Genomic DNA, 15,320 nt, shown 5'->3' with positions numbered 1-15,320 from the left:
ATTTCTTGAAACAGAAATTACATTCTCAAAACTCTAAGATCATTTGGCAAAACACTCTTACAGTTTAGCACAACACTATAGCTCACCTGCAAAAGCTCATATCTCTTCCAAAACTGTTCACTCAGGCTTCAATCTAAATCCCTTTCGCATTTAAACAGTCAGTGTCTCCAAAATGGCAAAGATCCTTCTCAATAGCTTTGGCTCATTTCTGGACACAGATCGGACATTCCCATCATTCGTGATGCTTTTGTCAAAATAAACCTGGATGGTTGATCACAACAACATGATCCACCTGCAAAAGCTCATATCTCTCCTAAAACAGTTCACTCGTGTCAAAACTACATTTCTTTCTAATCTGAATAGTCAGTGCCCCCAAAATGCATCGTCCCCTTGGCATTGTGTGAGTGCTGCCATACAAAATGTTTAGATGTTTTGTCACTATGGCAGAGGACCAACAATATACAACAGAAATGAGTAGCCTCCATCACAGATTGCACTCACACTACCAAGGAAATTATAACCATTTTTTATTCACACACAAAGAAAGTTTCATACATATGTAAAAAGAAAATGTACATTACAGTAGTAAATTGTATGAACACAAAATCAAAAAACAAGGACTTATTCAGTGGTCGCTGTACTCATTCTCCCGCTCTTGTCCACTGTCTTCACCCTCCTGATTATTTACACGCTGTTGTCCGTCTGGCCACAGATTCTCGTCCACATCACAGCGGATACTTTCTCTTGCGATGCAACGAGGGAAGACACGGCGTGCATGCCGCAACCATCCCCTGCGTCCATAGCATGGAGCAGGGACGGCTGATCCTGAGCATGATGCTCATACACTCTCCACCTCCAAGCAGAGAAAGACTCCTCTATCGGATTGAGGAGAGTAAGGTGGTAGGAACCCCATGACCATCCTTGGATGCGTTGCAAACCAGCCCCTAATGAGTGGGCTATGGTGGAAATTGACATTGTCCCACACAATTACATAAATGGGTAGGTGAGGCCCTATGAGACCTCTCTCATTTTCAGGGATAAAATCGGTATAAAGGCGATCCAAGAAGATGAGGAGCTTGTGTGTGTTGTATGGGCCAAGACTGGGGATGTGAGTGGCCACACCATTCTCAGAAATGGCAGCACACATAGTTATATTGCCCCCTCGCTGACCTGGGACATCCACTGTGGCCAGGTGGCCAATAATATTATGGCCACGTCTTTGGCCCTTGGCCAGGTTGAAGTCAGCTTCATCCACGAACACCAGGATGTGAGGGGTCTCATGTCCTTCCAATGACATTATTCTCTAAAATAGAGTAAAGACCATAAAATCAGTCATACAGAAGAGTCATATACTACAGTTAGACAATTACATGTTCTCCCCCACAGGTTCAATATACTACAGGCCACTACTCCAGTGGTTCTAAACTATAATAGGCCTATGAGGAAGTACTGCAGGGATATTTGATAGAAAGGGGAGTGGGAAATACTGATGACTTACTGAGATGTTACAGTGAAACCTACAGTATTAGATAGATTTGATTGGGAGACAATAAAATAAGGATTATAATGAGAATTGTATCATACAGTAAACTGCAGTTTTCTGTTGAAATTGTTGAAGTCAGATGAAGCAAATACTGATTCTGAAATCAGGTAAAGGAGGTATTGAAACCAAATAAGTGAACTACTGCTTACTGTGATTACAGGTAAGGTTATAATGAGAGACAACCAGTAACTGACTTGCATTTACATACTGGTAGCGCAGCTCCTTCACTCTGTCAGAGTTCCTCTCATATGGTACCCTGTAGATTTGTTTCATTGTCATCTGATGCTTCTTCAAAACCCGGTTTATTGTGGAGATGCTTAATGTGTTTATATTCTGGAATATATGATTGTCCTGAAGGATGGCATCGCGGATCTGTCTCAATGTGATGGCATTATTTGCGGCCTCTTCCCCCTATTCCTCCACCACGCATTCTCAGTCTTCTTCTTCTTCCTCCTCCTCTTCCTTGAGGAGGAACTTCCCCTTGTCCGTTTGCTTGGCCTTGTCTATCCATGTTCAGAGATCTGACTGGCTCTGGTCAAGCTCTATATATCTGTGTTTGGCAGCACACAATCATGGAACACACCTGTGTGTGACACTACCCCTTCGTTAGTCTAGTTTCACCTGACTGTCAACGACTGTCATCAATTTATCAAATATTCAAAGAAATTCATATATGGTATTCATGGTATTATGTTCTTGACCAATTTTGACTATTGAACAGACAGTTGTGCGAGTACTTATACAATGAAATCATGCTGACATGTTTTGGAGGGAATGATCATTAGACTGAGAATCAACTAATCAGTTTAGGTCTACAAGATCTATTCATTTGGAAAATGTGCTAAATGTGGGCTAACTGTAGGCTACGTGTACTTAATCATTTGCAAAGATGCACTGAGACAATTGAGACATGTACTAAGGCATTTGCCATTTGATAAAATGAATGAGCCTAGCCCAGCTGTCAAAGGGCGAGAGGCAGGGTACACCCTGGAGAGGTCGCCAGTCTGTCACAGGGCTGACACAGTGAGACCATTGTACTCACATTCACACCTATGGCCAATTTAGGTTGATCAGTTAACCCAACCCCAATAATTGCATGTCTTTGAACTGTGGGAGGAAGCCAGAGTACCTACACAAACTCCACACAGAAAGACCCCACCCTGATGGTGGAATTGAACTTAGGACCTTCTTGCTGTGCAGCAACAGTACTAACCATGCTCTGGATACTTGCACAAAACTGCCAATTTAGATTTTAAGCACAACATTAAGGTAGATTTACATGAAATTAGTGTCAGGTTTAGAAGCAACTTGTAGGTAAGGTTTGACAAGTTATTAACTTGTATCAACCTTAGAGGGGCCTGTGATGTCCTATTTCACACCATTCCCAAGCGTTTGGATGGTTTAGTTGGGCTGGTATAGAAGCTGTGCGCGTGTCAATTTCAGCTTTAATTTTGACTACAGATGTAAAACACTGCTTTGTGACAGGGGGCGTCTTCTAAACATGTCAAACCTTGTAATTTGCCATTGGTTCCTTTCACCACAAACCATATAGCTCTGTGACATTCCACTACCCAGTTACCATCACGTTTCCTGGGCTTACAGTTTACCATCTCTTGCAGGTGTGATCACCTCCTTAATAAAAAAAAATAAAAAAAAAATAAAAAAAATAAAAATAATAAAAATCAGTTTAGCAGCGACCTGCAGAGGCTGTTGACTGAGATTTCAAAGAAATGACAGCACAAACAATTAGGAGTCCAGACATGGCTAGTAATGCTTAAACACCTTTATTGTGCCCAATCTGAACATACTCCACAACTGTTAAGTAGCAGCAAACTTGGCAGACCACAATGAGGTAGACTTTCAAAACTCTAAAAAGCAGCTGGGCTAAGGGACAACAAGCTCAGCATGACAAACCTAATGGATAAAGAAAAGACACTTTGTCTTTGGCACACAGCTTATTATGCATTTATGTCCAACTGGAACAGGAAGGCAAAATGGGATAAGAAAGCATTGAATCATGTACTGTCTACTCAAGCTCTGGGATAGATAATTTATCATCAGCTAAGTGGAAGTTCTTACATTCAACAGGAAACAAGCAGCTGTTCTAACATAGGCATGTCCCCCTGCCGATGTACAAAAAGTGATTAAAAACCACTGCCACCTCTCCACACGTGCAAATTAAAAAGTGCAAAAACAGAAATCAAACTATGTACAAATGATTTGCTCACTGTACTTTCATCAAGATCCATCAGTTGCTTGGAAAAAAGAAAAATGGATTACCAGTTGAGTTATCCAGTACTACAGTTACATTTAATATAACTGGACCAACAAAATCGAAGTAGTACATCCAACAATTTGTGCCCATTCAGTTGAAATTTTGGAGGGCAAATTAAAAAGAAAAAAACACCAGGAAAAAAAAATAAAAGGGGGTTTTCCCATAAACAGCCACTGGGTATAATTGTTCAGAATTTTCATGTCATGACTTAAAACCGTTTGTGTACAAATTAGTAAAAAACTGCGTAAAAATGTCTGAAATGCGACTGGTTAAATGAAGCCCAACATTCAACTCCCAAAAGTAAGAAACACCAGTTGGCTTGCACAGGAAAAAACTGATGCCAACTGGGGGTAGGGGGAGGGGGGGAAATAAAAATTTAAAGGCACTGTATGGCGTTTGCCAATGAACGGCAATGAGACTTGCGTGATTGCTCTTCACTATGCAACACATGTAAACCAAAAAAAATAAATAAATTTTTTTTAAAGAAATGGTGTTTTCATCCACTTCTTAACCTTAGGCTGACTCCCATCTTTCCATCTGGCCACAAGTCTGGGAAAATGCATAAGAGTGAAGGGCCCCTTGTCTTTCCCAACAAGGTCACTGTGCATAGTGCCACTGTGAACAGCAAAAATGTAGCAAGTGCAAAAGTGAACATTTTCTATAGTGATATCCCCAGTGCCTGGTGGTGTGCCATGGTATCCTTGTACTGGAGGTCTGGCACACGTGCTCTCCTTGGCGGGCAGCCTTGCCCCGTGCAGACGGGCACCTCCTCTGGCCCTTCAGGGACTATGAATCCGTCTCCTCTAGCTGGAGTCTCTGTTCTTCTGGTTGCGCATGAGGGGTCGGTGGTTGCTTAAGATGTCCATTGAGTGCTGCCAATGCCAGCAGGAGCGGCAGTAGTACTTGAAGCAGGCCTAAGAGTGAGACGGGTCTTTATAGAGGCACATCTGATTTAAAACAAGTCTAACAATATCGTAACTTAAACTTGAATTAAACAAGACAAGTTCTAAACTTCTATAACAACATCACTCCCATATTTCAATAGAGAACTGTAAGTACAACTGTTCTCACAGAAGAGGAGATTGAACTACAGTTAAGACTCAAGCTGCTTAATTTCCCTTTTGTGTCCTCTCATATACAAACAAGCTTAAAGGATCATGATTTAATTACCAAACTTTACTATTCTGGTTCAGTATAAGACATGAAGTCTACTGGACAGAAAGCTTGACCCAGCCATGCTCACAAAAAAGGAGTACGAGATTCCACTGACCTGGTCTCTGCAGAAGAAAGGTCCAGGTTGGCGAAGGCAAACTTGACACATGGAGTCTTCCAGGTAGGGATCAATCTGAACCTGAAGGGGAAACGATGCGCAATTTACAGCAGACAAGTTTTGAAAATTGACACTTTACCAAAAGCAGCATAAAGCTGTTGAAAGACTTCTCTGCTGCTGTAGAGACCACATGCAGTAAACATGTCTTTACCTTCTTTGTAAACTTGGGTGTTTTAATCTCCACAAATGCTGCGCACACAGCCTTCAGGTAACTGCGCTGATTATTGAAAGTGACACGTCCAGAGCCTGTACAGAAGACAAACAATGTCACTCAAAGCAGCTCTTAAAGGTCAAACCACACCTACACACCAAGAACTGAACTGCAGTAGATGCTGACTGACAATTCGAGACTAGCAGTCTCACCTATTGGGTACTTGTGCTTGTCCGTGTCAATGCCAGCATACATGACTCCTCCAAAGAGATCGTTCATGATGCTGGCCAGCGCTTCAGCATTCAGCATGCCGTGCAGCGCGCCAACAAACACCGTCTTACTCGGGTCCAGACGTTGAGCAGGGCAACGCACGTAGTTGCTGTCAGAGATCACCCAGGGTATCACCTGCACCTGTAGCAGCCAAGAGCCACAGCGTTCAGGACAGACATCCTCGCTTCCCGTCCTTCACTAGGATCGCTCACTAAACAAAAGCCAACTGTCTCATAATAAGTGTTCTTAACAAGGTCTGATCAAAGAATCCATAGACGTAGAAGCTTTCTACAGGTTTCCATCTATATCGATGTGTGCTGGTGATCTCACTTGAATTAGTCATTGTTGAAATCTGACAAACAAGGTGTGTGAAATCAGATTCTACAGAATCTAATCCTGGACAATCCATTTCTTGGAGTTGCATCACAGACAGAATTCAAACTATACCTATATTTCTTAAACATACTGGAGTACAATATGACAACCATTTGATTATTCAGCATTTCATAAATTGTAAATGCAGTGAGTAAATAATGCCTTGCATGCTTCGTTTCCACCTACATCCTTGCATCGCATTCTGCGGCTGGACATCTTGAAGTAGTACTCTCTGTTGTCCTCAGGGTGAAACGGGTCCTGGGAGCAGGCGTGGAGCAAAGCCCGGACAGACTTCTCATTCTCAAACACCAGGTAAACGTACCCTACAGACAAACACCAAAACACTTTAAAGAGGCTTACTTGCTGCATCATTCTGCAGCGCAGACCGATACCATTGGTGCTACAGTGCATGTTGCCTCTTGAACTACAACAACCCAAGACTGAGTAGCACAGCAACTACAGTAAAACTTGATAGCATTTCATACAATTTCCAGAAGGTCCTGACAGATTACAACTTGTCTGTAGCTGATTTGCTGAAAGCTTTGAAAGGTGCCAAGTACTTGACACTGAGCCAGGTTTAATGCTTTTAATGCTGTAACTGCAGAAATTCAAAGTTCCAAGTCCAACCGAAAAAGTTGGGAGTGTGAAGTAATGTATAATTAGACTAATAAATCAGTGATGAAATGCTGACCAATTTTAGCCCAGGTCCATATGAAATGTAGATTTAAGAAAATTTGAGAAAAAAAAATAACTTAGAAAAACTGTCATAAAACCAGTTTACAACTTTATGGCCTGTGGGGGTACGTCACCGCTGGAAGTCGGCAAAACTCATTTATACAAACTAATTAGCAAAGTGTTACTGAGAGCATTAGCCCACCCCTGCTTCTAACACGCCATGTTTTAAGCTCCAGTAATGCCCAGAATCACCATCAGTTACTCACCACCTTACTACATGCTCACCACAGTGGCACCTTAAAACCAGAAGGGGAAAAAAAATAGCCTACCAGCTCTTTGTTACCTTTGGCGACATTACCTTTGGGAGGACAGCGAGGGTGCTTTCCATCCTTACCCGGCCACTCCACAGTCAGAGGACCATAACCACTGAAGGTGTTGATCAGGCCAGCTGAAATAAAGCATCAGTTTGTGAGGGTGGAATAACAATGCACACCTTCATTGTGTGACAGTGGGATGTCCCAAGATAGTGAGGTTTTAACCAATGCCTGTAATCGCTGCCAAAAAGACTACAGTAAATAAGGGTTTAAGTATAGTCATTTTTAAAACTGGAATGCATGTTTATTTCATGCTGCCATTAGTCCCAAGCTCTAGTTTTCAGTGGCTGCCATTTATAGCCACACATCTGCAGCTGTTGCCAAGATACTGGTTAGCAAACTAAACCATTCAGCATTAATCAATTCTGTAAAGCTACAATAAAAAGGTTGCATGTACCAAGTAAAACACACTATGGCTGACTGTTACACTGTTGGTGAACTGTTCAGAACCATCAGGGCCACATGTGTTGAAACATGAAAGTAGGGCCAAACCTGAAAAACCCAAAGGGAATAAAAGAGTCTGTGCTTCCACAGAAACAGATTTAAGCATGTCTGTATCTGGGATTTCAATAAACGATCTTTTCAAATCTTTAAAACAAAAACCAAACAACCTTCCCCCCATAATATCAGAAGAACGTGTTTGAAAATAAAGACCGTTCACAGCCACAGTTACCTTCTGTGATGTCCCAGGGTACACCACCAAGAAAGACCTTGCAGGAGTAAAGAGGATCTTTATTGTTACGGGGAGGCAGCTGTCCACTCCAGGTGAATGTCGCCTCATTCACAGCTGAGTTGAAAACAAGATAGACAAGGTTTGTGGATTGGTCATGCTTGAACAGTTTCATGATTAATGAGTAGTGGCTACCTGCAGCCTGTCTATGCAGGCGGGCCTCCCTCTCAATGCTGAAAGCATCCTCTGGCTGATCAAGCACATCTGCACCCGGCCATGAAGAGCCAGCACGCCAGCGACGGGAAATAGCCAAGGAGGAAGGGCTGGCACTGGATGGAGGGGTCAGAGGAGAGCTAGTGTCCTGAGGGTCCAGGCGAGAGCCCAGTCGCAGCAGGTCCTTCTGCACGTTTGACGTGAGATAAGGCAGGGGAGGGGAAATCCGCAAAGTGGACTGGAGAAGAAGATATGCGTTAGTGTAACGTGGCCTCATATTTTCCTCTATTCTGTGTATTAAAATAAAAAGTCAAAGGAAATTAAACTGACTGAAATTCACTGAAGGGTTTAGACTGGGTGCAGTATCTGACTTGATAATCAGAAGCTTTCACTCCACACTGTCTGCTGCCAAAACTCAAAGTTAATAAATGCCATCGTGGCACAAAAAATAAAAACCCTACAGCATGAAGCTCCACTTTGCCTGCCTTAATATAAATGATCAATTTCTGACATCCATCTCCAAAACTCATTTCTGATGTTTTACAAGAAAAGAAAAGCCAGAAAGTTAATACTGAAAATACCCTGTGATGGAAGCTTGAACAACAAAGCTGATGATTGCCGTGTCCAATAGAATAATGTCAAACCCTTTAAATCCTCAAAGTTAAAAAGCAGGCCAAAGGAAGATTAAGGTAGACTCCTGTTAGTTGAGAAAGTAAGAATCTTTAAAAAGTGTAAAATCTCACTGCTAGATATCAGTATACTGCAGACAACCAAATTCGATTTAGTGCCCCTCTAGATTTAAGTTCATAATCTTATCTACAGTGGCTGCTGGAGGACAAACAGCTCTGGCCACTATTCATCTGTAGTGTTGTTGGCCATCAGTCACTGTTCATCAGCTGTCAATATGCCGAGTGTCCATTTACTCTCGAAGTGGCTGTAAAACTTTGAAAGGCGTCCAATACGAGTTGGTGAGTCAGTAAAGCTCACTTCTGTCCAATGACAATATTGAGATGAGCTGAAGAGATCAGCATTTGTTGTAAACACTGCTTACAACCAGCTGCTGCCATTTGGCTGGGACAGTAGACTATTACACATAACCCAGATAGTTGACAACTGTGACAATATTGGGACTAAATAAGCATGTTTGTGTGTTAGAGCAGACTTCAGTTCAGGTAATGAGCTTTGAGGTAAGAGGTTATAGTTTAAATGGCGATCTCTCTCAGCCACTGTATACAATATGGCAGGGCAACATGGTGGGTTCCCCAAACTGTCTAATCTTGTGCATTTCTAATAGATTCATTTTAGATTTATGAGAATGCATTAACTGTTGGAAGATGTAATTACACATTAATGTACATTTCTTAGAACAACAATTTTTTTACCCCCTTTAAATAGCCTTAAATTACTTTATCATACCTTTAAGTGCAAGACCCTTGCAGAGAAATGAAAGTGAAGTTCATGCACACAAATCACACTCTAAGCCCATCTTTTCAGCCACACCCTGTAGATTTGGATGCTACAGTAAAACAGTAAATGGGTTGATTGGGGTTTGAGATATTCACCTTCCACCAATCCAACACAAAGCTGGAGAATAAAAGTAATCTGCCTTACCAACATGTCACACAGGTGATCCGAGCCAGAGCTGAATCCACTGGTCTCCGAGTCTTCAGGACTGCTGGAGCGAGAGTCCAAAAAAGAGCACGAGTCTAGACGGTTTGCCATGCGAGCAACACCGGGAAACTTCTCCAGAAAGTCAGCCGTCATGCTCATGGAATCGGGGGGCAGGTAGCCTGGGGGCTTTCCAAGGAGGCCACTGAAGGGACTGTTCAGTAGACCCAACACTGAAAAACAATTACAATTAGTATAAAAAGAGCGCGATCTGTGCCAGTAGCCATGTAAGGTTACTCGATAGCTTGTTTGCCATTTCAGCTTTTCAAGTAAACTGAAGAAAATGGGATTTGTGCCCAAAGAGCTGCATTGATTTGTCAGGAATGAAGCGACACAGCAAACTCGAGTTTAAAAAGGTGAATCTTCAAGGGCATCTTAAATTGAGTTTTGTGCTGAATCTACAGACAGACATTGATCAGAACTAAAAGGTAGCCATGTGAACTGAGGTTTCCAAAAATATTCTTGGTCAACATACCAGATGTGCAAGCTGGCTGCCAACAGACTTAAAGCGCAAGTTGTTGAGTCATTCAGTTTTATTTTCTAACCAGAATGCTGATGAAACAATTTCTCCCCTCAGATGCTAGATGCCTTTTTATAAGTCAAATCAATTGGAAGCCAGCGTTTCTAACACAAATCCAGTAAACGCCAAGCAACAATTCCTTAAGCATTAACAAGTCGCTTGCTCTTGATGCCCAAGTGAGTCAACTGGCAACAGTGACAGGCATGTACGGCATGGCCTGCAAGTCAACATGAGGCTCTGAAGGGGATTATTCAGCTGTAGGCCGCATTCAAAGCTTTGTCACACTTTATTGCAGGCCCAGTTTGGAAAGCTTTAAATTAAGTTACACTGGGTTGGTGTGGACATGCAGCAAAACTATTGTGCTACAAATGGGTCAGGACAAATGGGCCATCCTTATCAGTGCTGCCAAAATGGCAAAACAGTCTTAAACAAGACATGTCTGAAAAATGTCAAAATTTACATATACTTGGCGTACATCTGTCAATCAGCTTTGACTTGGGCTGAATGTGGGTTTACTGCAGTTTTCTGACTGACATCCCTGACTCAAGTTTGATCAACAGGTAACAAATATTTAACTTGACTCTCAGGCAACATGATGAGAGTTTGAGAAAGAAAAGTAGCTTCACTGGCTGTTCGTGTGTTTGCTAGGGATGCAGTAAAGCAAAACTGCCACATCATCCTCCGTAGTGACGCTACAGGCTGTTCCCACACCGACTGCTGTTAACCAACCATTTTAATATTAACAAGAGCTACACAATAAAAACAATCTTACTATATTCATTCCACTTTTCTCTTTAAAAGTAAGAGCCAGAAAACTTTTAGGGAAACTGGTATCCCCAAATAAAACAGAATCCTATAACACAGTTCAAGGTCTGGCACTTACTGGAGGGTGAGCTGGTTTGAATGTGAGATGGGGAGGTGTGTGTATCTGCCTCCTGGCTGCTCCAAGGTTTGTCCCAGCCAGACAGACGGAGAGACTGAAGACCCAGGCCCAGGTCTGCGACACCCGACGGGTCCCTGGATAACGACATCTCCTGAGAGCCAGGCATGGCATCGCAGTTTGGGAAAAGCATCCTCCTGCTGCCCACTGCAGCCAGGTCCGACTCTGTGCCAAAATCCAGTTCACAGATTAAGCAAGAGCGAAAGGAGATAAGTGTTAGACAGTCACAAAGAACGTTTTTCAGCCTCCCATCGGCATCATTATACAGAAAAGATCAAAGCAAGACTTGTCAAAACCCCTTCTGGTAAAGAAACCACAATAAACTCCCTCAATAAACACATCTCCCCTACCCTGGCTGACGGCGGAGCTAACCTGCTGCCTCTGTGCCCTGTGCAACTGCCATGCATCTCCGTCCGCATCACTGACCCACCTAGCAGCATGTGACATGGCTGCTGATGCACTCGCACACCCCTGCTAATGACATCAGCTTCCCCCACCTCCCCGCTTCCTTGCCTAACAACTAATGAAAAATTCCTGTTGGAGCTATTGGCTTGTTGATAGAAGTACTCCCCTCTGGTAGGCACAGCACGTCTCCGAGTCAGTGTGAAGACAGCTGCTGCCGTTACTGCTGCTTACTCTGTGTCTAGCCTCGTTTCCCCGAGCGAGCTGACAGAGGCAGGAGGGAGGGGGGGAGAGAGGGGCAGAGCTACAGAAGCATGGCGGGAGGCAGCATGGTAGCAAATGACTCAGCAGACTTCAACTAAAGTATTGTAGACTTGAGGATGCTCAGGGCATTTCAGTTTCAGACTGGCTTGTGAATTTATTTTAGCACACCAACACTGAACAAACGGGCAAGGAGTGTCTCGCTGTAGCTGAAGCAGCTGACTGATCAGATGTTGAGGACAGTGATTTGCACCACCAGCTCCTCCCTTCCTAGGCCTGGAAAGCTTCCAGCTGCTAGTTACACCCCTGATTCAGCAAGACTAAGCTGGAGTGGATGGGACAAAAAGAACTTCAGCTCATTGTGCATCAAGACCCAGCTTACCTTTGCTATGCAACATTTATGCTCTGCTCATGTCAAACTAAGGATTGTATTGTCATCTAAAAACAAGAGCAGAAGTCACAAGAGCAGACATGCTTTAAGCAAACTGAAAGGACTCCAGCACTGTCCTGAGCCAAAATCTTGGCAAATACCACCCCTGTGGTTTAAAAAAATAAAAAACCCACTTAGAACTACTGCAGTGCTGCAGACCAGCAATGCAGTATGAATCAGCTGCTGGCACCTGAATAAAAAGACAAGGTGAAGGAGGTTCAACAGCTTTAAAAAGTCGAAGGGGGATTTCCATTATAGGCAACGCAGGCTCTCATCTTACAGAGCACCACATTGGTTCTGCACACTGCATGCATGTTCCTTCATGATTTTGTGGTTTTAAGGAAAATGCAAACTACAGCAGCAGGAGAAGCTACCACTGAGGGCAGAGGTCATGTGACCTGCTTTCTCACACTTCACTGTACACGAAACTAAAAGCTTCAAAATTCACACAACTGAGAAAGACTGGGAATTTCCAAAGAGATTCAAGCACTTTGGGACTCAAATTGTTACAGTATTGCTTATGTAATATCCCTCAATACTACAGTACCTATATTACTAATATAAAATGAAAATAATTCTGTTGAATAGCTAAAACACTTCATTTTTATCAAACAGTGAAAACAGCTGTTGATACCATCTGGGGGCCCAAATCAAAACCTTCACGTTTCCCTGACTGCAAGTGACCACAATGAGCACTTGATGTGTAGGCAAATAAAGTTAGCAGAAAATGCAGTTTGACTATTAGACCTTAATAAAAAAGTACTACAGATTTGCGCGGACTTGCTAAATATTTAGCTATTTGAGCATTTCTAAAACGTTTTAAACCCTCATGGCTACAGCCTCGTTTTAAATAAGTTTAGGCTGCAGTAGTGTCGGATACTAATTGTTTTTCGCCTTTGCACTCAAGCCCACCCAAGTTTAACTCTTGCAGAGTGAGTGAGGAGTGAGGGTTTACCGGACATCAGGTTTGGTTTTCCCTTGGTGTTGGGTGTGGTGCACACACCGGTGAAATCCAGAGCGTTGCCCAGCATAGTGTTCATCCTGCGGAAGATGTCTGCGTTGCTGCAGGTGGACAGTGCCGGAGAATCGGTGTCTGGGCTCTCAGGCCTGCGGGCTTCGTTTCTCTGCAGAAGGAGGCCGTGAGAGGGACACAATTAACCCAGCACTCATGCTAAAAGCTAAAGGTCAAGCTTGTGCACCATGCTGCAAAGTGGATTTTTGTTTGTTTGTTTTGTTCCGGGGAGGAACTAATGGGCCAAATGAGGCGGACATACGGTCAAATAATAACGTTAGACGTGGCGCAAAACTGACTTATTTCACCCATTTAATGCCGTTTCAACTCACCAGGGAAAACGCCATGATGTGGACAGACAGCCTAAAAGAAATGTCACAACAACGACCGCTGGCTGCAATAAAAGGTCATATTTATGAGGCGTGCTAACAGCTAATTAGTCATAATTTAGTGAACGTGTGCCCAGCTAATGACGGCGCTCGAGGGCCTCGTTCCGTTCACGTGCTCCACATCAAAGAGCAGGCCGCTGAAGGGAAAATCACGTGTTACTGCGGCCAATAATTTAAAGAGAGGCTTATTTAAAAATTACAGGGATATTTATCAATATTATAGCAGACAGAATATGTTTTATACGTGCAAACGTGAATTATGTCATTAAAATAAAATAAAATACGCCAATATCTAAAACCACAGTGCTCTCAGTGCTTCTGCGATGGAATCACAGCATATAGGACAAAAAACAAAATAGTATATTACTATAATTTCAGATGGATGTGAACTACATTTTTTTCTTATAAATTAATGTAAAATTGTTTTTTTGTGCAAACTGAACTTAACTCAAATATGACTCTTCAGTTCAGAGGCATGCCTTTAAACTTTATTTATCAAGAAAGGCAAGACTTAAAAACAGTTGTGAAGACCTCTAGTAATAACCTGACTAATAATAACTACTACAAAAACAAATAAAAACAATGAAATAATTATTAAATATGTTCATAAAAACACCTTTATACAAATGTTAGACAATATAAAAACAATAACATTCCAGGGTTATTGGAGCTTTACTTTGAAAATATTCAAATCAATTGAAAGGAAACACATTGTGTGTCTCATTCTTTCTTACAAACAGCTTCATATGCTTTATCATTGTGACCCAAGTTTCATTAAAGCAGATCTTAAATTCTTTCCTCTGGTATTTTACATCGTGTTGTAATCGGCCTCCAAATGCGGCCTCAGGAGGATGCAGCCTATGAATCCGGACACACCACAAATAAATAAATATTAAACTTGGAGTCGCAGCCTCCCACTCTTTTCCTTTGTATAATTATAACAAATTACCACTTAGGGACTATGCTGCTGTACTCCTATTTATGAGATGACCTGACAAATCTATTGAATTTTGGTAGGGCATATGAACTGAGAGCTTTAACATTAAATCACCTGCTTAATATTGTGCTGCAAAACAGCTCTGTCATCAGTGGGATTGACATGGTATCTCTGGGGTTGTCTTTTGGTATTTTTGAATCACAAAGGTTGGGTCCTGTGGGTTGCCTCGGTAGATGGAGTTGTTCCCTGGGGTCTCGTGCAAGCTTGTTCAGCTTGAGATTTGAGATGTTTGGAAGCTGGGTCAGCACCTGGGTCTCCTTGCTGTGTTCCTTGTGTGGTAGATGCATTGTCCTGCTGGGGGAACCCCTGCTGGTGTTGCAATATTTAGGTGGGTGGTTCGTATCTCCTTAAATTCCAAGACCCGAGGTTTTGTAGCAGAGCGTTTTATTAAAACAAGATGATTAATTTTATACGCTTTACCTGCCAGTGGTTTTAATGCTATGGCTGGTGGGTTGTCATTTCATTAAAGAAACTCTGGAGGAAGTCATTTATTGGCATCTTGTCATTTTCAGTGAAGTGTTTCAGTATTTTTTGACACCTTTTTTCTTTTATAATTCTGGTTCCAGTGTTACATAAGTCTGTAAGAGGTTAAAAAGAGCTCAAAGATTAGTGCAGACCATCACAAACCCAGTTGCAGTTATGGGAATGAAGTGCACTTTCGCTAACCTCCGCCAGATTTCTGTAACCTTTACAACAACACAGCAACCTTGTACTCTGCACCTGCACGTTGATAATATCAGACATAAGCAAGATGCCAAAAACATCTGCTAAAATTGTTCCAAGGTCTTTTGTTTCAGTGGCCCACAGTTGGGCTTTGCTCCTTTG

The 15,320-nt window shown here is 42.4% G+C and overlaps 1 protein-coding gene across 3 annotated transcripts; it reads right to left on the bottom strand.

Moving 5' to 3' along the window:
* Positions 1-3,311: 3,311 nt before the first annotated feature.
* Positions 3,312-13,597, bottom strand: LOC308398770 (cytoplasmic polyadenylation element-binding protein 1-like). Of its 3 annotated transcripts, none has more exons than XM_080885556.1 (12): positions 13,442-13,597; positions 13,053-13,221; positions 10,948-11,169; positions 9,488-9,717; positions 7,859-8,114; positions 7,667-7,780; positions 6,963-7,067; positions 6,131-6,267; positions 5,512-5,710; positions 5,300-5,394; positions 5,089-5,169; positions 3,312-4,732 (listed from the first exon to the last, which is right to left on the bottom strand). In XM_080885556.1, the coding sequence occupies exons 1-12, from the start codon at positions 13,454-13,456 to the stop codon at positions 4,622-4,624; spliced, it is 1,734 nt and encodes a 577-aa protein (XP_080741682.1). In that variant the 5' UTR covers positions 13,457-13,597; the 3' UTR covers positions 3,312-4,621. The 3 variants fall into 3 exon arrangements, with proteins under 3 accessions (XP_080741682.1, XP_080741683.1, XP_080741684.1); XM_080885557.1 differs by having other exon boundaries at positions 6,978-7,067; XM_080885558.1 differs by lacking the exons at positions 13,053-13,221; positions 13,442-13,597 and adding an exon at positions 11,377-11,499.
* Positions 13,598-15,320: the final 1,723 nt, after the last annotated feature.

Source organism: Rhamphochromis sp. 'chilingali' (genome assembly GCF_963969265.1).
Source record: "Rhamphochromis sp. 'chilingali' genome assembly, chromosome: 6".
In the NCBI taxonomy this organism is placed as follows: Eukaryota; Metazoa; Chordata; class Actinopteri; order Cichliformes; family Cichlidae; genus Rhamphochromis; species Rhamphochromis sp. 'chilingali'.
This window is presented reverse-complemented; position numbering and strand designations above follow the sequence as displayed.